General features: G+C 41.8%; 1 protein-coding gene across 1 annotated transcript in view; it reads left to right on the top strand.

Annotated features, from left to right (window-relative positions):
* Positions 1 to 22,500, top strand: part of LOC307265539 (uncharacterized protein) — a gene marked incomplete at both ends in the record, with an annotated part of 108,652 nt that overhangs the window by 18,475 nt on the left and 67,677 nt on the right. Inside the window, one exon of the mRNA XM_080047294.1 lies at positions 21,286 to 21,459. Coding sequence (XP_079903420.1) covers positions 21,286 to 21,459 — 174 coding nt within the window. The remainder of the gene's footprint in view (positions 1 to 21,285; positions 21,460 to 22,500) is intronic.

Here is a 22,500-nt window from a genome sequence, read left to right on the forward strand (position 1 = left end):
ACACTCCACCCAAAAACACAAATAACTGCTGTCACTTCTGTGTGGAGAGGTCACACACACATACACGCAAATCCTTCTAACTATGTAGTGTAGGGAGTTAGTTTACATGATAGTAAATCATCTGAAAAGAGTTAAAGGCATATTTATCCATCCACATTAAAGATATCGTCATTTAAGTTTAATCAACTTTACAAAAATTCAGTTTAGATGAGGCTCCTGAGGTGAATTTCAAAAAGACAACAGAGGAGGAAATTGGAAGCTGGAACATTTAGTTTTTTGGTCGCTATTCAGTCCATTAATTCTGGAATGATATTCAGAGCTAATATTAAGTTGGTCGATTTTGTTGCCAATAGACACTTGTTCTCAATAGTGTGAGTTGACTGGTGAAGTTTTATATTCATAAATGCTAATTTTTCACAACTAAATCCAGTTTGGCAAAGGCAGAACGTGTATTTTGTGTGGGCCAGGACATCTGCCATTTTTATAAAGATGAAGGATGATAAATGTTGTGCATTAATTCATTCTAAAGTGTCACCGCGAGTGAGACAGAGAGAGAGCAGCTACACCTAAGATCCACACACTTAAAATTTCGATCGAAGCAAATGATGATTGGTGATGTCACGGTGTCTCTGTGACAGGTGCAGCCCTCACCTTGTTACGTATGCGCCTCAGCCCTTCTGATCCTCAACTGAAGAATTCCTCAAATAGTTTTAACTAATGTAACACACTTATATTCAGGGTTCCCACACATTATTACCACAACATTATCCAATTACTTTTCCATGATATTTAACCCGATATACAGAACTTGTTTATTTAGGCATTTCTGTTAAGCCATGTGTTATATTTGCAATTCAAACGCCAAAAATTATTTAACACACACTTCCAAGGCAAAGGGAAACAAGCAAGATTTTAAACAATAGTAATTCAGAAACAATTTTACATAATGTTAGACATGTTTTAGGGATTCTTTAATTAACATGTTCAGTGAATATCTCCTGAAGATCCCCTACCTGTCCGTACTGTGTGTGCAATGGAAAAACAACAACTAGTGACAATACACAACCTAGGCTCTGTAAACTGGTAAATAAAGGGTTTGTAAACAAAAGGGGCCCACTGTAGCTAGCAACATGCCAGTTTACAGAGTCTATGGTGTGTATTAACACTGCCCACACACAGTACAGACAGGTAGTAGATCATGAGGAGATATTCACTGATTTTGACAAAAAGTGATTTTGACAACAAGCGTTCTCCAGAATCACTGACTGCACCTTTAAACTAAAGCATGTTGAGTGTGAGCGTCCTCCTCTTCCTCCTCTCAGCAGCTCTGACTTCAGCTTGTAGTTTGTTGGTTTGGACAGAAGGTGGTGCTGCTGCATCAACAATGAACTGAGACTCAACCACACAACACTGCAGACAGACAACCTTCAGACAGACAGATAGCACACAGACAGACAGCCTACAGACAGACAGCACACAGGCATACAAGAAGGGCTTAAACCTCTGACACATGGACACAACTAAAATACTTCAACGTAATAATCAAGTTCAGGCCTTCTTGCCTTAATTGTAGTGTTTCAGATAGGCCTATACAGCTCCAAAAAAATGAAGAGACCACTCCAAATATTCAGTGTCTCTCGTTTTACTATTTATAGCCATATGTTTGAATAGAATGAACATTTTGGTGTTATTCTATAAACTACTGACAACATTTCTATCAAATTCCAGTACATTTTTTTGTCATTAAGAGCATTTCCATGAAGTATAGCCTAATGTAGAGATGAAGATTGAAGAAACATCCAGACTGGTCTCTTAATTTTTTCGAGAGCTGCATATGTTTATATTTATTTAACTGTAACTCATTTATACTAAATACAATTTTAAATTAAAACCAAGACATTTAAATTAAAACATATCGAGCAAAGATATCGAGATCCCAGAAAAGGACCAAACTTAAAAACCCTCCCACCGTTACCATGGACACAGCGTAGTGAAAGTTTTTTGCTTCGAGGCAGAAATGCTTTTGCTCCATGAAATCTGCCTAGCAACAAGTTGCCGCGCAAACGTGTGACGTGACCAGGAGAAAATAAAAACAATCCGAGCAGCTGATCTACACTGCTGCGCTTGCTAGCTAACTAGCTAAACTTTTATTTCAGTTGTGAAGTTTTAGCCTAGCTTACCATAATGAATCACGGAGACTATTTGTGTTCGGAGCGGGAAGGATTTAACAAAGTCATTAAAATGTTTTCCTGGAGGAAGGACCGCCGTGCTGCCTTTCTTTTCAAGTCCTCAGCTTTGGTGAGTGAATGATATTCTATATTAGCCTATTGGAACACTAACACTCGTCACCTTATATTCAATATCAATCGATCCAGCAGAACAATATAGCCAAACTGACAAGCACCTCACAGTGTAGTTTTAGGGCTAACGGTATGGTTGTCTCGTGCAGCAGCTCCCGCTCTGTTTGCGGTGATAGAATCCGGTTAGACGTGGGTTGCCTTTAGGGTGTACTCACACTAGTGCCGCGGCCCCGTGCCAAAGCTCATTAGCATACTAAAGTCTAGAACGTTTGGCTAGTGTGACCACGGCAACTTGTATTCCAGCACGGAACAGCTCCTTGGCCACGGCACACCTGGGAGAGGTGTGCCGTGGCCAAAGTACAGATGCTAATGAGATGACACGCGCACAAGCAAGCGCACAAGCAAGCGCACAGGCGGCGTTCCTGACGTGAATTTATTAAGGATGCATTGTCCGTTAACGTCCGCTGCCTTACTAGTCGGCACCAGAATTGCCCACCACTTGGACTTGTAGCTATAATGTGTGAGAATTAACGTGTGTGTAAGCCTAGGTGTGGGCTAATAAAAGAGGGAGAGAGCTAATTAGGTCGGCTCAGAAAGCACAGCAAAACGGTTTTCGTGTTGGTTTACTCACGTTCGTCAGATGATTTTTTTTTCTTTTTCCTCCCGTCAGCTGTCATAACTGCATTTACGCATGGCGGTGGAGACGCACCCAAAACAACACACCGCGCCCGGTGATAAGGAAACAGTAGCCTACACTAAGGTTTAACAAGAAACTTTATAAAGACACTTAAAACAACGATCTCTGCCCATACAAAAAGTTCTGACTTGGATTTGATGGAGCGATCGATGTGTACAAAACCATCCGGATACATATGGTCTGATGACGGGCCGTTATATTAATAATAAACAGCGTGCTGCACAAATATGAGACTGTCCACCGCGACCTATTACGTCAAGGCTACATTTAAAAAAAAGAATAGCTTAAGGATTCTCGTTGCTCTAATGTGGAAGTGGAATATTTGATGCAAATTTGGCCGGATGAAAATATTCACAAACAGTTGTATAGCCTACAAGTAGACTAAGCTCCAAATCCTAAACGCGCACGGTGACGTAGGCAAGGTGCACGTGTGCCCAGGCCACGAGCAGTGTGAGCACGGGCCAGCGAGGGGAGTGGGGAGGGGGGGGAATCGTGCTGAATCGTGCTGAGCACGGAACAGGCAAACGGCACTAGTGTGAGTGCGCCCTTACACAGCCAGGGCAAAGAAGTGACTGTACCAACATATATTCATGACTAGTTATGATTTCTTTTACAGGGCTGGGCCCCCATCTTATTATATTATTAACGTTTTTAATGATGCCTGAATTTTTTTAAACTTTCTTTTTACTAAGCCGAAGTTGTTGTGTTGCTATTTAAATTGTTGGAGCGTTGGTCTTGAGATGAACCAACTCTTATCTTCATCATTTAAACATAAAGATGAGATCATGTTTGAATTAGTTTGACTAAAACCTATTTTGAACACATCATGTTAAACAGTTGATCTGTGTGAGCAGTACACACACACACACACACACACACACACACACACACACACATAAAGATACACACACAGAGAGACACACACACACAGATACACACCTGATTTCTAGTAAATAAAGGGGAGGAGGAGCCGCAGTGGAAGGAGGGAACACTGTAAGTGAAAGTATTCAGTCCGTTCAGAGTCGCAGAGCAGACGGAGGGAAACTTAAGGCCGGGTGAGTGTTAAAACAACATTTTTATTATTTTACTGTCACAATCTGTGATTCTTTTTTCTCTCTGTAAACTGTAGAAGCAAGAAATGTTTAAATTAACAAAAAAAAAGTCTTGATTAACCTGTGGACACAAAGTTCTTATTGTCTGAATAATAATAAACCTGAGGCAAGAAGGCGAAGAAGAAAAGGTGTGTGTGTGTGTGTGTGTGTGTGTGTGTGTGTGTGTGTGTGTGTGTGTGTGTGTGTGTGTGTGTGTGTGTGTGTAGAAGCAAGAAATGTATGTTTAAATTAACTAGTTTGATTAACCTGTGGACACAAAGTTCTTATTGTCTGAATAATAATGAACCTGAGGCAAGAAGAAGAGGTGTGTGTGTGTGTGTGTGTGTGTGTGTGTGTGTGTGTGTGTGTGTGTGTGTGTGTGTGTGTGTGTGTGTGTGTGTGTGTGTGTGTGTGTGAGTGTGCGTGTTTGTGTACGTGCGCGGCGCATGTGTGAGATTGTGTTACTCCCTGTTCTCTCCATCTTGCGTGTGACTCCTGAACAAACCTGTTTCTCTTCATTCTGTCTCACAATCTGTTAATGTTTAAAATAAACTTGTGTGAGTTAGAGCGATTGTATAACTACTTGTTCTCTGAGTCATGAACAAACATGCTCTGAGCTCACAGTCATTTTTAATTAAGACACGTCCGACAACGTTATAAGAAAGGTGGTTTCCATATTGTTGAAACCACATTGTTGAAAATTGTTGTGTTTTGTTTCCCTGTAGACAGGCAGTGCTTGTGTTTGTATGAATGCAAGTTTAGACTGAAGTCCAGAAGAAGAGTGTTAACATGGAGGAAGAGGAGGACGGAGCTGAGTCTGTGTTCTCCAGCTGTCTGTCTATGAAGAGTGACCGGTCCAAAGGTATTCAACCACACTTCAGTAATGAACCTGGACCCTCGGTTTCAAGGTAAGTGTTACTGTAGTTTTATGTTTGTGGGAGAGGGGAGAAAAATCTACAAGTTTGCAACTCCCAAAGCATTTTTAGTACCATGCTTTTTCATTCCACCTATTTGTAGCCTACATAATCACGGATCACAAGGTATCTATATTAGCACAACACATTTATTCACAGATAGGCCAATAGAATTAATACAGGTTTTTATACAGGTGTTGTGCAATTGATGCCTATCATTTATTAATGGTTATTACTAGCCTACTTGCTTGATTTATTTTTAAATACAGAAATTATTGGTCATTTTGGAACATGTATTTCCCAATTTAAAACATAAAAATAAAGCAGCATTGAAAATTCAGAAAATAAATCTTTCAGGCCTACACTAGCATGCTGTTTTAAAAATAACTTAAAGGGGTAGTTCAGGATTTTAGACATAGGGCCTTATTCCCAAGTTAGCCTTGGTGTTCTTTATCAGTGGAGACAGTTTTCAACACATTTAATTCAGTCCTTCTAGTTGCAGAGCGCGCTCGTGCTAAGCTAGCGCACGGCATCGGGGGTATACCTAGCCTGCTACTAAAACAGTCTAACCCACTCCACAGTACACCCGAGGCCAATCAATTATAACGCCAGACTATCGATGTAAATGTCTGTGTTGATAGAATAATTTTAGAAATAAAACCAACCTCGCATCGCATGAATTATCGCATTTTGAGGGACTACTTTCTTAGCAGCAGCGGACTTTTACTTTGCTGTGTAACCGAATCACTACAGCAGAAAGTAAACAGAGCAGCGTGGGACAGAAATTGAAACTGCACTGCCACCAGTCTACCGTCATTCTGTCCCGGTTCTCTGCTGCAGCTCCAGCGGGGGCTGTCTCTACAGACGCTCTTTCTCTTTCTGCCCTTCTACTCTGCGTCTGTAAGACAGCAGCAGGTAAACAAACTATTATAGAGCCTGTAACCTAGGTATTAGTCCGCCGCTGCCGCTGCCGCAGCCTACAAGGAATAAAGTCCCTCAAAATGCAATATGCGAGGTTGGTTTTATTTCTAAAATTATTCTATCAACACTGTAGAGACAGCCCCCGCTGGAGCTGCAGCAGAGAACCGGGACATAATGACGGTAGACCGGTGGCAGTGCAGTTTCAGTTTCTGTCCCACGCTGCTCTGTTTACTTTCTGCTGTAGTAATTCGGTTACACAGCAAAGTAAAAGTCCGCTGCTGCTTAGAAAGTAGTCCCTCAAAATGCGATAATTCATGCGATGCGAGGTTGGTTTTATTTCTAAAATTATTCTGTCAACACAGACATTTACATCGATAGTCTGGCGTTATAATTGATTGGCCTCGGGTGTACTGTGGAGTGGGTAAGACTGTTTTAGTAGCAGGCTAGCTATACCCCCGATGCCGTGCGCTAGCTTAGCACGAGCGCGCTCTGCAACTAGAAGGACTGAATTAAATGTGTTGAAAACTGTCTCCACTGATAAAGAACACCAAGGCTAACTTGGGAATAAGGCCCTATGTCTAAAATCCTGAACTACCCCTTTAATAGTTAAAATAATAAACTCGAAGTGTTTTCCCCTTAAAATAACTAAATGCATTTCTCCAAAGGTCAAAGACAGTAACAGTGTGGCACTTCTGTAAACTAACTGAAACGTGCCTGGGCCATCACTCTCATGCATTCATCAGACTTCTCTCTGCCCTGTCTCAGCTGTTCATACCGGTAGATAGGTTGTGTTGCCACGGTGATGTGGAGTCTAAGGGTGTATTCACACATGCCGCGTTTAGTTAGGTTGCGTTCCGAATCGCATACTTTCTAATATATAGTATGTAGAAAAAAGATTTAGGATGTCCCGATTCTTGTGGCCAGATTTAAGCTGGGAACACACCGCACTGGCCGCGCGGCGAGATTACATACAAAGTCAATGTACTAGCGTGTGGCCGCGCGTCCACCCAATAATCGGCGGCCGGCGGCGGGGGCTTGCGCGGCGCGTGGCCGCGCCTCATGAGAGGCGCGTGAATCGGGAGCGCGGCCATTAGCGGCGCATAGAAATTGTGTCATGAAGGAGCGTCAATCGAAGGCTTGTGCGGCGATCACGGCGCCGCAGAAAAAGATGAAAAATTTCATCTTTTTCTGCAGCGCCGCCGGGCGCCGCGCCTCCACAGCCTATCAGCGTTGAGATTGCCCGGTGGCGGTGGTCTGCAAGACGAGGTGGGCGTGTGGAGTGAGGACATTGGGCTTCCAATACATTCTGCAAATATGTGTATTTTGCATCTGTTTAGCTGTTGGTTGTACTTTAGCCAAGGCAGCGCCGGTTAGCATAGTGAAACTCACCCAGCTGTGTGCTGCTCCTGAGGATAATATGAACCCAAAGTTGACGGCAGTGTCTGTGTGGAATTCCAATATAGTACAGCGAAGCACCGGTGTTGTCCTCCGTCAGCCGGCACACTTTCACTTTCAGGTAGGCTGATGTCTGCCTTTATTTGTGCTGCTGAGCACACACTGCTGTTGTTAATGTGTTTAGTATGTTGCTGAATTGCTGTTAATGTGTGTGTATTTGCGATCGAGGTGCGTGTTCAGGCTGTTTTAATGATATTTGTGACAAGACTGCCGCTAGTTACACAGTGAACCTACATCTGTATTTTTTGGCACAGCTGGACCATGTTATTGTTGTTGTTGCACCGTAAGTGTGACGGGTCTGATCTCGGCGTCGGCGTCAGGAATATATGGCCCAATATGACCAAGCGGCGAGCCTCTTACGGTCACGCGGCCAACCGCCGCAGGCGGCCAGTGCGGTGTGTTCCCAGCTTTAGGATGGTTAGAATACCCGGATGGTCTACTTCATGCGGCCAAGATTGTTAGTGTTGAAAAGTGCATCCTATTTGGGCGATTCTGACCCACAATCCAGTGCGCACGTGAAGTGACGTAACATCGACGACGCCTATAGGTCCATGTTATGAAAACAAACAGGGATGCGACGGATATAAAATCAAGAGGCAAGATCAAGGCGCAATGTTATGATGAAATAAGAGAGAAAAGTATGTCCCAATAGTATGCCTACTGCATCCTAACTAGATTCTTTTTATCGTCAGATGTAGTATGTAGAATAGAAAAAAGAAAGAGTATGCGATTCGGAACGCAACCTTAGTTTGAAACAAACTCAGATGCACTTCCGCCTTCGGTGAGCATCTTTCAGGCAGGTGTGAATACAGCACCGCACTCGGGGGACCCAGACCCAGCTGAAGAGGTAGTCTCGATGTGCTTCCAAACGCACTCTACTGCAGTTCGTTTGTGGTGTGAATTTGTCACATTATGGGAAAGTGTTGTTGTCGCCATTGTTAGGAAGGAAGATTAGTTGTGGTTTGACCGGGAGCCCCGAGCGAATGGGCTACATTACATTTGATACACTGTAAGAAATTTCCCTGTAAAAAAACATTAATCAACTGGCAGCAGGGTTGCCATTTTCTTACTGTTAAATTAACATTATTTGACTGTCACTAAAATTGACAGGATTATACTGTTAATGAAAAAAGGGATGAACCTGGACTAAATGTTTGTTATGTTGCTGTTTGCACCGTGAGCGAAGGGGATGTTATATTTCATTGGGCAGATGTGTTTCATTCCATATGTAAATTTACTATGTCCCCTATTTGTTCAAATGCTAAACACAGAGAGCAGCTTCTGTTTGTTACTTCAAGACACTATTTTACAATATCTTAAGTTCAATGGAATGATTAATTTCTATTGTAAATTGTCTGCTGAGTTGAACTCGGGATCTTGCTTAAGATTTCCACAAACTGTTTGTTATAACCAAAAATAACAGTTAGTTCACACAGAAATGTTTTATTTAAACAAAATGCATAGTGAGGTAATGGAATAAAACATCCCCTTTACTGAGGGTGCAAATAGCAACATACCAAACGTTTAGTCCAGTGCAAGTCATTGTGGGAAAGGGGGCGTCTCTACAATACACTTTGTTGTGCTTACTTGATTTATTGAAGGCAATCCGTTTCCTTCATTCTACTGAGTAAACACCACTCTTCAGTTAAGTAAGACTAACTTGGTTTAATTATGTTAACTGCACTTTCCATTTCCAAGTAGATATAACTCAACTTTAAGTAAACTTTACCAGAGGATATACAGTAAACAACACTTATTAGTTAAGATGTGGATGGATGAGGATAATGAAGAAAACTGTATAAGCTTCACATGTGCAGGCAGCTCATGTCAAGTTGTCCCTTCTAAGTTTGATGGTAAATTAACAGGAAAGTTCAGTATTTCTGAAAAACATTACCGTTCTGTAAAATAACGGCAAAGGACTGTAATTTAACAGACAGCCTTTTATTTTAACAGTTAAATGCTGTTTTTATAAATAACAGGTAAATGCTGTTGAAATCCTGCTGTAAATTTACAGCAATTGTTTACAGTGCACACCAACTAAAACATAACTGTGCCATGCTAGAGAATAAAACATAACTGTTGTATATTTAAATCACAGAGGCCCCAGCATTGTTATTGTACCATAAACGTGTATGAACCACATTAGACCACATTAACTTAAATATAATAGTGTCAGTAGGCATGTAGCTTAGTTGAACTTTTTTTTTTTTCCCATACAATAACTATTAACCAAGCTATATAGCAAACAGTCCCAAAGAATCAAAGTGTCTAAGCCGAAAGCTAGGCTTAATTTCACCTTTGCATAGATTGATCATTTACTCTCCCCAGTGAAGATCGTAGAATTCCCTGGCCTTCTCCGGTGTCTGGAAGAACAGCGTCTGTCCGTCGTGCAGGACGCGGAGCCGGGCGGGATAGATGAGAGCGAACCTGACGCTCTTCTTGTACCGGAGGGATTTCACTTCTTTAAGGCAGCTTGTTTCTTGCCGAGTTCCGCGCTGACATCCTCATGGAAAAATACCTTGTGTCCCCTGAAGAACAGCTGCTCTCGTTTCCTCGTTATTATGCGGTGTTTGTTTTGGAAGGAGTGGAAGAGAACGAGGAATATCCTTGGCCGTGTGGGGCTGGGGCCGGAGTCCGCGGTCAGCTTGGGTCCCACTCGATGCGCACGGGAGAGAATGACGGGATGCGGGAAGAATTCTTTTCCCAGGACTTCCTCGAAAGGACTTCCGGGTTACAGAGCATGGAGTAGGCACGATCGCTGATTGCTCCCACAAAATATTTCTGACCTAACTGATTTAACCCTATTCCCGTCGATTTTTTTGTGCTTGTGTTGTCGGTAACACTGATACTGTCTACGAGAAATGCCTAGAAGCAAGAAAAACGCAAGGAGAGATTCGGCAGAGTCAGATATGTCCTCGGACAGCGTGGTTAGCATGAACGTTGGTGCTAGCTCAATGGCTTCCATTCCGGACCTGCTTGAACAGCACAGAGCAGCGATAGCCGCCGAGTTTAAATCAGCTTTCGCCAGCTTGGACGCTAAGCTGAACAGCATCCAGGCCGTGGTCTCAAGCCAGGGGAAACGTATTACCGATCTCGAGGATAATGCAGAAACTGTTTGCGGACGCCTGGAGCAACTTGAGGCTACGTGCTCCTTACTGCAGGACGACAACAAGCTGTTGAAGGCCAAACTATCGGATTTGGAAGGGAGGAGCAGGAGACAGAATGTTCGTATCGTGGGCTTACCAGAATCACTTGAGGGTGCGCGCCCCACCACCTTTTTCTCTGAGCTCCTCGTTGAGGTGTTTGGTGGTCAAGTACTCCCTTCTCCCCCGGAGCTGGACAGGGCTCACCGCTCTCTGGCACCCAAACCGGGCCCGCATGAGAGGCCGAGATCTGTCGTTATCCGCTTTCACCGATACCAGACTAAAGACCTGATCATGAAGGAGGCACGTAAACAAGGCGAGCTGGAGTACCACGGCCACAAGCTCCGGTTCTACGAGGACTACAGCGCGGAGGTCGTGAAGCAGCGGGCTGAATACAAGCGGGTCATGGCTGAGCTTTATCAGCGCGGACTTCGTCCCTCTCTCCTCTTTCCAGCGAGGCTTCGCATTACTCTCAAGAGCGGCGAGAGAAAGTGGCTGCAGTCTGTCTCTGAAGCATCTAACTACTTATCTACACTGGGTGTGAGTCCGTAGTAAATACGATTGCCTGCTGTGAGTATACAATGTGGACAAATGCTCTTTTCATATCCCCAGCCAAACTTTCAGACTGATGGTACTATACGCAATTTTATTTTAATTTTTAATGAGTAAAGTAGCTGGGTGAACGTGACATTTTTGTTGCTTGTCATTTTGACGTATTCTAGCTCACTCGCTTTTTTTTATTTTTTTATTTGTATCTCTATTTTAAAACGGCTAGATAAGCGTGTCTGTAATTTATTTATTTATTTTTAATTTTTTTTGCCATTTGGACAGATTGTTTAACTCACGCCTTGTTCTTTTTTTTTTGTATTTCGAATTTATTGGTTGAGCACGGTATGCTTCTGTTGTCATTTTGACAGTTTGCTCGATTGTTCATAGTGTAACTAGCAGTTATGGGGTGAATTGTACAAGACTTATGTGGGAAGCTAGCATAGGCTAGAAAGTTAAGGCTTGGAATGTTTGTTGCGAGACTAGTAAGGGTCTTTCGGGGTTTGCTGTTGAGAGCAATATATGGGGTGGGTTCTGGGTGGGATGGGGTGGTGTTAACTGGGGGCTTAGCTGAGGGGTTAGCACCTGTTGTGTTTTCAGTTATCTGTGTTTTCCTTTTTTTGTGTGTTTTTTTTTCCCTCTGTATTTTGCTACTCTTTTTGTTATCGGAGCAACTCTTTTTACTCTCACTATAACTGAGCTAGATGAAGGGCAATCTTAATTTAATTAGTTGGAACGTCAAGGGGCTTAATCACCAAGTGAAAAGGGGTAAGGTCTTAACCCACCTAAAACGGCTCAGGGCTGGAATAGTTTTCCTTCAAGAAACCCATTTACATGACTCTGACCATGGGCGACTAAGTAAATGCTGGCGTGGACAATTTTTTCATTCTAATTTCAGGGCTAAGGCCAGGGGCACAGCTATCCTTATTGATAGTAATATTCCTTTTGAGTCCTCAAACATTATATCAGACAAAAATGGACGTTTTATTATTGTTTCAGGCAAACTTTATAATAAGTCAGTCATCTTGGCCAACGTCTACGCGCCTAACGTTGATGATGTAGAATTCTTTAAGAGATTTTTTTCTCAACTCCCCGATCTCAATTCCCATTCTCTTATTCTTGGTGGGGATTTTAATTGCTATCTGGATCCAATCTTAGATCGCTCTTCCCCCAAACCTGCCACTCTTAGCAGATCTGCAGGTTATATTAAATCATTTCTTGCTGATTATAGCCTCTCTGATCCATACAGGTTTTTATACCCCACAGGAAGAGAATATTCATTCTTTTCACATGTCCACCACACTTACACCCGAATTGATTATTTTTTTGTTGATAATTCATTGATGTCAGACCTTAAGTCATGCAGTTATGAAAGTATGGTGATCTCTGATCATGCTCCTCTGCTCCTTCAACTGGCTTTCCCTGACGTTGAGTATACTAGAAGGCAGTGGAGACTGGATCCATTGTTGCTCACAGATGAGAGTTTTCTTTCACACATCTCTACACATATTAAAACTTTTTTGAGTATAAATAAAACACCAGAGGTGTCCAATGCAACAATTTGGGAAGCCCTGAAAGCCTATTTGAGAGGTGAAATTATATCATTTGCAGCATACAAAAATAAATGTACAAAACAGAAACAAACTGAAATAGCTGATCAGATTCTGAACATAGACAGACAGTATGCTAATTCACCTTCATCTGAACTTTACAAAGAACGTTTAAAACTTCAGACAGAATTCAACCTTCTTTCCTCTCGTCAGGTTGCTGACCAGTTGCTTAGGAGCAGAAGTACTTTTTACGAGCATGGTGACAAGATTGGCAAACTCCTGGCCAATCAACTGCGCGGATTTAGAGCAAAGCAAATCATCCCTGGAATACGGACAGACAGTGGGGGTACAACATCAGATCAGAAATTGATAAACGAAAAGTTCAAAACATTCTATTCAAATTTGTATAGTTCTGATTGTACAGTAGACGCAGCGGTGATGGAAACCTTTTTCAGTAACCTAAACATGCCTTCCCTTTCTCAAGACCTGAGACATAGCCTTGAGGCACCTATTACTCAGAGGGAAATTATTGCAGCAATAACATCTATGCAATCAGGCAAATCTCCTGGTCCAGACGGACTTCCATCTGACTTTTTTAAGAAATTTTCAGCCGAATTATCGCCTTTTTTATGTTCAGTATTCTCAGACTCATTTGACTCAGGTAAACTCCCGCCTTCGTTCTACCAGGCCTGTATTTCCTTGTTGTTAAAAAAGGATAAAGATCCTCTAGATTGTGCATCATACCGACCAATTTCACTATTAAATACGGATGTGAAGATACTTGCTAAAATTCTCGCCCACAGATTGGAGGATGTTCTCCCCTCTATCATATCCCCCGACCAAACTGGGTTTATAAAGGGACGCCAATCATTTTATAACATCCGCCGGCTAATGAACATTTTATATTCCCCCAGAAATATTAAATCAGAATGCCTTGCTTCTATGGATGCTGAAAAAGCATTTGATAGAGTAGAATGGAATTATTTGTTTTTCACCCTTGAGAAATTCGGTTTGGGTCCTGTTTTCACTTCTTGGGTTAAATTGTTATATGCATGCCCTTCTGCCTCAGTATTAACAAACAGCCGTTACTCGAGTAGTTTTGATCTGCACCGTGGGACCCGGCAGGGTTGTCCTTTGAGCCCGCTCCTTTTTGCTATTGCAATCGAACCACTTGCGATTGCCATCAGAGGTAACAAACAGATTCAGGGGATATGGAGAGGAGGAATTGAACATAAGGTATCATTATACGCCGATGACTTACTTTTGTTTGTCGCCAAGCCAACCACCTCTTTACCGGAGGCACTTTCTGTGTTGGAGGTCTTTAGTCAGTTTTCGGGCTATAAACTTAACCTAAGTAAGAGCGAACTCTTTCCGATTAATAAAGAAGCTCTTAAGCTTGATTATACAGCTCTTCCACTCAAAGTGGTGACAGATCAGCTGAGTTACCTTGGGGTATGTTTCACCAGGAATTTTAAAAACCTATTTAAATCGAACTTCCTCAAATTATTAGATCAGGCGAAGCAAATATTATCGAAGTGGTCTCCTCTGGCGTTCTCTCTCATAGGTAGAATAAATTCAATTAAAATGACATTACTCCCAAAGTTCCTATATCTATTCCAATGTCTCCCCATCTTTCTCCCCAAATCCTTTTTTCAGGCCCTTGACTCGTTAATGATAAATTATATTTGGAATGGTAAACACCCTCGGTTAAGGAAAGCATTTCTTCAAAGACCAAAACAAACAGGCGGAATGGCCCTCCCTAATTTCCAATACTATTACTGGGCTGCTAATATCCGTTCTTTAGTGTATTGGGTTCATTTTCACCTTGACGACTCAGCTCCAGTCTGGGTAACAATGGAGTCCAGCGCTGTTAGCCCATTGTCTCTATCTGCCCTCTTAAGCGCCGCACTTCCACTCTCTTCGGCTATTCCCAACAGTAATCCCGTGATTAAGCACTCCCTTCGAATCTGGACCCAATTTAGGAAGAATTTTGGAATGCAGAATTTTTCACTTTTCAGCCCAATTGCAGCTAATCATTTGTTTACTCCATCAACGGTGGATGGTGCATTCAAGATCTGGCATAAAAAAGGCTTAAAATGCATCGGTGATTTATTTATTAATGATCTATTTGCTAGTTTTTCCCAATTGACAAAACATTTTGGTATCGATAAGACAAATTTTTTCCGATTTCTGCAAATCAGGCATTTTACACAGAAGTTAATTCCCCAATTCCCTTATAAACCGCCAGCCAATCATGTCGATTTGTTTCTTTCTGTAAACCCCACATTAAAAGGCTCAATTTCTGTGTTTTTCAACCTTATTTCGAAATTGCATAGCCCCTCATTAGCAGCTATAAAAACCCTGTGGGAGCAGGATCTAGGTTCTGCCTTCACAGATCACATGTGGGATTCAGTCCTGGATCGGATACACTCTACCTCCATGTGCGCCCGACATGCTCTTGTGCAATTTAAAGTAGTACATCGTATCCACATATCTAAAACCAAATTAGCTCGTATGTTCCCCGATGTAGACCCGACCTGTGATAGCTGTAAGAGCGCTCCGGCATCACTCTTTCACATGTACTGGTTGTGTCCCACCTTGACTGAGTTCTGGACATCAGTTTTTCAAACAATCTCTGAAGTATTGCAGCATCAAATTGAGCCGAACCCTTTCACCGCAATTTTTGGCATTGCTCCAAATCCGGGCTTGCCTAAAGGGAAGCTGAAGGTTCTGGCCTTCACCTCGCTGCTTGCTCGCAGAGCTATTTTACTCAAGTGGAAAGATCCTGCTCCTCCTTCCCACTCATACTGGATTAAGGACATTATGTCATGTATGAATTTAGAGAAGATACGTTATACGGCCCAGGGATCGGAGATTAAATTTGACAAGATTTGGCGCCCCTTTATAAATTATTTTGATAGAAAAACAACAATTTTACATGAGTAGCAACCCCCTCCCCTCCCCTCCCCTCTTTTTTTTTTTTTTTTTTTTTTTTTTTCTTTATTGATTGTTTATTTTTGTTTTTTGTAGTGTGTATTTTGTCTATGTAATTTTCTAACATTGTGTATTGTTTTTTTTATTTTTATTTATTTTTTTTTCTTCTTTTTTTATGTGCTGCAGGTTTGGTTGTGGGTGGGGGTGGGATGTGGGCGGGGTGTGTTCGGGTGGGAAAAAATGGGAAAAAAATAATTCATTATTGTATTGTATTTGCTTTGCAAATTATTTTGATGAATAAAAAAACCTTTGAAAGAAAGGACTTCCTCGAAAAACTCAGTCATGAACTTAACTGTGTCCGGCCCCTCCAGATTCTCAGGGATGCCGACAACTCGCAGATTGGACCTACGGGAGCGATTTTCTAAGTCCTCCACTTTGTTTTTCAGCCTCTCGTTGTCAGCTACAAGTGCGGCGCATGTTGTTTCGATAGCCTCGAACCTGTCGCTGTGGTTGTTTAGCCCTTCTTCCATGTCATGAATGCGTTCTTCGTGGGAATCGAGAGACGACTTTACCCGCTCAAGGGATGCCGAGATTGGTGCCAGTGCCTCGCCTAGTGCTTTTTTCAGGAGGGAGTCCATTGACTGTGCGAGGTCTGAAAGAAGCACCGAGTGGAGCTGAGCAAGATCAGCAGGTAACCTCGAGCTTGGGCTAGCTTGTGCGTCCATGTTGTCTTCACTTGTAGCATCTTCGTCCATTTCGGCAGTTTTTTGCCCTCGGCCGTGTCTCCTTGGACTCATTTAGTCAAGCAAAGTTATTTCTTGAAGTACACCGAATTAAACCAAGACTCGCCAAACTTTATGCTCGAAAAATGAGGTAGAAAATAAAAAGTAATTCGGGAGCCACTTCTCATACGTCTGCTCACTACATGCTCAAACCGGAAGAGATATTTTAATTTGTCTTGTACATAGTTTAGTCTGCAGTCACAAAAGAAACTGTAGAAAATCTTTGGAGCAAATGTATTTGCATCACCGTGGTTCTAAAGTCTGACTTTTGGAACTGGTTTTACTTCAGTATCAAAAACCCCCAGTTTTAGATAATATCTTTGCTCTGACGTTGAAGTCATTGTAAAGAATATGCTTCACATATGTATTTCATTTTCTTGTATTTGACCTCCTAATATTTATTTTTTGACTTTTCCTCAAATCAGCTGAACAAGCAGGCACCATCTTAAATCAGTTCATATCATAACTGCAACATGTGGTGAAAAAGCGTTTGTAGAAAAAGCTTTGCTCACTTTGATTCAGTGTGATGACGTTTGAGTTTGTTCTTTAACAAACTACTTCTGTAAAATATGGTGAAAAGCATTGAAGCTCAAAGGTCCAATTACGATTGTCAAGTGTGTTTTAATAACAAACTACAGACAGATCACTACATGTTTAATAAGACGTATAGACAATAGGAAAATCAGTTAATCAGTGTTTATGAAAGTGTGAGAGTGAAATAAATGGAGCAATAATTTTACCTTCAGACTGAATGTTAAATTCCAACAGAAAAGCAACAACACTTTGACTGTTCTCTGAGATGATCTGTGGACAAATTTGGATATTTGTTTTAACATTAACAAATAATGTATTAATAAAGAAATGTCTCCATAGGAAGATGACTCCTGAGTGTAAACAAAGATCCAGAACCAGACCTGGACTGCAGACAGCCACTCAGACCAGCACTCTACAAAGTAAGATCTATCAGCTGATGTCATCATGTCTGAAATAATATGGTTTGAATCCAACATGGAGGAGGCAGCCATTTAAGGTCTTATGCAGAGAGGCAAAAGCAGTGTCGTTAGTCAAAGCATCCTCGTCTGTATCTAGTAATAGACTCAAGGTTTTTGACCCCGTCGACATAATGGCAAACATAGTCAGAATTTTAACATGTTAATGGTTGGAATTTAAAACCATTGAGGCAACTGGCATTAAAAAAGTGGGAAACCATCTGATTTTCAAAAATCTTTCAAACATTGGTGGATGAATCGACATTTTTTTTTTATCCATAGTTCTGATACTTTCATATTGGCAATGAACATAATCACCTTACTGTCACATTTTCTTTGTTTTGTCTCTAAGTGAGTGGTGGTCTGCAGAAGGTTTTAGATGAACATAAGATCAGTCTGAAGAGGAGATGTGAACGTGTGACTGAAGGGACGGATAAAGCAGGAAGTGGAACTCTCCTCAACAGGATCTACACTGAGCTCTACATCACAGAGGGACAGAGTGAAGAGGTCAATACCCAACATGAGGTCAGGCAGCTTGAGACCGCTTCCAAGATGGAGTCCCTCCATGACACTCCAATCAAGTGCCACGACATCTTTAAAGCCTTACCCGACCAACAGGGGCACATCATGAAACACGTTGGACTCTGGAGACAAATGATCAATTACATCAGAGGCGACCGACAGAGATGCATCAAACACATTAGAGTCGTCCTGACGAACGGCGTCGCTGGAATTGGTAAAACCTTCTCAGTGCAGAAGTTCACTCTGGACTGGGCAGATGGCTTAGAAAACCAAGATGTCAGTCTGCTGATTCTGCTTTCGTTCAGGGAGCTGAACTTGATCAAAGATGATCAGTACAGTCTTCTCAAGCTGCTCCATGTTTTCCATCCAACATTACAGAAGGTCACAGCAAAGAAGCTAGCTGGCTGTAAAGTTTTGTTCATCTTCGATGGCCTGGATGAAAACAGACTTTCACTGGATTTCAACAACAAAGAGGTTGTGTCTGATGTCACTAAGAAGTCATCAGTCAACGTGCTGCTGACAAACCTCATCAAGGGGAATCTGCTTCCCTCTGCTCTCATCTGGATAACCACACGCCCTGCAGCAGCCAATCAGATCCCTCCTAAATGTGTTGACAGGGTGACAGAAGTACGAGGCTTCACTGACCCACAGAAGGAGGAGTACTTCAAGAGGAGATACAGTGATGAAGAGCTGTCCAGCAGCATCATCTCACACATCAAGACATCCAGGAGCCTCCACATCATGTGTCTAATCCCAGTCTTCTGCTGGATCACTGCTATAGTTCTGGAGCACATGTTGACTACAGACAAGAGAGGAGAGCTGCCCAAGACCCTGACTGGCATGTACTCACACTTCATGTTGGTTCAGACTAGGAGGAAGAAAGAGAAGTATGAAGAGGGACATGATACCAGTTCTAAGCTGACAGAGGCCGACAGGGAACTTCTTCTGAAGTTGGGGAGGCTGGCGTTTGAACAACTGCAGAAAGGAAACGTCATGTTCTATCAAGAAGACCTGGAGCAGTGTGGTCTGGATGTCACAGATGCCTCTGTGTACTCAGGAATTTGTACCGAGATCTTCAAAAGAGAAAAGAGTGTGATCTTTGAGAACAGAACAGTCTACTGCTTCGTTCATCTGAGCATTCAGGAGTTTCTGGCTGCAGTCTACATGTACCACTGTTTCACCAACAACAACACAGAGGTACTGAAGGGTTTTCTGGGAAGAGACTGGGACAACAATAAAAAATCCCTGGATGTCTTCCTGAGGAGAGTCATGAAGAAATCTCTTGAAAGCAAAAACGGCCACCTGGACCTGTTTGTCCGCTTCCTTCATGGCCTCTCTCTCAAGTCCAACCAGAGACTCTTAGGAGGCCTGCTGGGTCCAACAGACAAGAGGCCAGAAACCATCCAGAGAGTCATCAACAACCTGAAGGAGATGAACAGTGATAAGATCTCTCCTGACAGAAGCATCAACATCTTCCACTGTCTGACAGAAATGAACAACCTCTCAGTTCATCAGGAGATCCAAGAGTTCCTGAAGTCAGAGAACAGATCAGAGAAGAAACTCTCTGAGATCCACTGCTCAGCTCTGGCCTACATGCTGCAGATGTCAGAGGAGGTTCTGGATGAGTTGAACCTGAAGAAGTACAACACATCAAAGCAGGGAAGATGGAGACTGATTCCAGCTGTGAGGAACTGCAGAAAGGCTCTGTAAGTCCAGATGTGATTAATATTATTAAAAGTGTGGATTAGTTCTATACATATACACATTATACAAGCTTTTATTCTTATTCATAAAATTGTCTTCCACTTGTTTATTACAGAAATTGTTGGTTGTATTTTGTCACCTATTGAGCTGTTTCAGATGCTTAGTGCAGAAAATATATATGATATTGCATTATACTAAAGTGTACTTTTAATAAATACACTACTGTATGCACGGATGTAAGGGACTTTGCGGTGGCACCAACTTATTTAACCCTAACTGATGCAGTGAATAGCTTCTTATTTCTTAAAGAACCATGTCAGAAAACATATGCTCTGGTTTCGAAAAGATGTAACTCTGTTTCAGAGAGGTGAAATTATTGGCCTGTATAAAACAAAACAACTACTCAGAAGAAGATGAAACTACTAAAATCTTGTTAAGAACTGTCCAACGCATTATCAAAATCTGGATCTGGATAGATAAATGCGAACCGTCATTTTTGAGGAAGAAATGTGGTCTGAAAAAATCTTTAATGATCATAAGTGCAATCATTCATTGCACTTGCTGAGGGTGAAGAGCTATTTATTGAGAGCAGCGGAGAACTCAGATTCACAGCATTAAAAATCTCTGCGTGCGTGCGTGCGAGCGAGTGAGAGTGTGTGTGTGTCTGTCAATATGTTTGGCTATATGAGTAGGACGATGCGTGAATGAGTCGGCATAGGCTATGCGCAAATGTGGCAGTGCAGCGCTGTCTGTTGTGGGAGATCAGTCTTCATTTAGCCTGCTTGTTTTTTTGTGGTTTTAAGTAGAAAATTCGGCCAAGTTCCTAATTTTATTTCATGTAGAAACCTGGCTGAGGGGAGGAGACAGAAGTTACGAGAGAGAGAGAGAGAGAGAGAGAGAGAGAGACTGTAGGCGATATAGCTGTTTATAAACAGGCATAAAAGTGTCATATACGTATGCGATTAATTTAGATTAATTAATCACAGAGCCTGTAATTAATTAGATACATTTTTTTAATCGCTTGACAGCCCTATTTTATATGTAATGCACTAAAAATTCAATGTCAGTATACTTTGCATATATACTAGAAATGCTTTTAGTATATTTAAACACTAGTATACTATCTTGGAAAGTGGTGGTCAAATAAATACATAACATTTCTAGTGTCTGGAGTTAGCCACCTCAATGTGTGATGCTTGGTAGCATACCTCTGTTTTGACAACAGCTCTGAGCGTCACTGAATATTCCCACTTACGTGAACTTGACAGCAGCAGGTAGCGATCTAAGAAATCATTGAGTTGTGAAAATGTTTTCTGATCGAGGTGGCCTCATGATGACTTTGAGGGACCAGATCACACTGACAGATTGTGGACGTTAAAGCAGCATTGTAACTACATTTTTTTTTAGATTTCTTTATTTAGAAGGGACAGCGCACATTGATAAACATGAGCACCAAAGTTCAACATGTAAATGTGCCAGATTTAGCCATGCAGGCTAATTTTCACCTGTAGTCCCTGGCAGGTTGATGAATTAAAATAAATCCTTCATCTGCAAGATTAAAGCAAAACGAAGATTGAATATCTGCAGGTGAGAGAGTGATGAGAACTATTGTTTCATGTCAAACACTGAGATAAGATGAGCTGAACCTCTGACGTGAAGAGCAAATGTTTCTCAAATCAGGAAGTATCAAACTGTTTTCTTTCATAATAACATTTTGTAATAAATGTGTCATTACAGACTTTCTAACTGTGATCTCTCAGAGACTCACTGTGAAGTTGTGGCCTCGGCTCTGAAGTCCAACCCCTCCCATCTGATAGAGCTGAACATGAGTAGCAACAAGCTGGAGGATTCAGGAGTGAAACTTCTCTGTGCCGGACTAGAGAGTCCAAACTGCAGACTGGAGACACTGAGGTCAGTTCACTGACTGGAGCTTATAAAGAGTTTTGTGTTCATTCAGTTGACCGACGTTTTAAAGTTTTGGTTCATAGATGTTCAGGATTTGCTTGAGCACAAATCTGAAGAAATGTCATCTGGTTCAGAAATATTATTTTTTCAAAATGGCTGAACAATTGTTAAAGTAAAGAAAAGTATAGAGATGACAGTTTTCAGCTTTTACAGACTCACATTGTGGTCCATCAGTCAGCGGAGATGGTGTCAGTACTGGTGAGGCTGTAGAGTGTGTGAGGGATATGAATGATAAAAGATCGAAACGGGCTGCAGAGAGTTTGAGTCTGTTCAGAGAGAGAGAGAGAGAGAGAGAGAGAGAGAGAGAGAGAGAGATGGCTTAAACATATCAAGTATTTAGTGTTAGACAGTGTTTCCTTGTCCAGCTGTGGTGGAGAAAACTCAAAGAGGGAATTTGGTGCTTATTTTCCTATTACTCAGTAGGGACAGGAGAAATGCTTACTGCCACCAATAACTCTTTTAATGTACATATGGCATGTTGTTTTAAGACTGGAACAAATGTGGACCTCTGCTTTTAACATTTTCCTGTAAGCTAAAAAACACATCAAGAAGAAGGTAACATAAGAAATGAAATAAACAGTTTGTTAGTCCAACATGCATGCGTGTAAATCAGTTTGTGGAGATCTGAGTAGGTTTTTTTGGGGGGAGGAGGGGTAAAGTGACAGAATGATTCATGGAAAAAAAAAGTACTGCATAGTACACAGAAAATGTAAAGGAACATTTATAGCCTCATTGTCATTCCCCTATTATCAGAATCATTTCACAACACCACCATATCTATCTATTAGTTATTTATTATATCATTTGAAAGGTAAACATTTAGCCTGTAAATCCAGACATGCCGCTTGCAAATTCAATTTGCTCAGCCAGTTGGTCTGGGCACGATCCATTGAAGCTCATTAACTATGTTGCCAATCAAATCGTTGTATCTGATATGGGCGCGCCAGAGCCCTATGTCTGGTGCTCTGGGGCGGACGTAACCAGATA

The sequence above is a fragment of the Ammodytes marinus genome, assembly GCF_949987685.1.
Source record: "Ammodytes marinus genome assembly, chromosome: 2".
In the NCBI taxonomy this organism is placed as follows: Eukaryota; Metazoa; Chordata; class Actinopteri; order Uranoscopiformes; family Ammodytidae; genus Ammodytes; species Ammodytes marinus.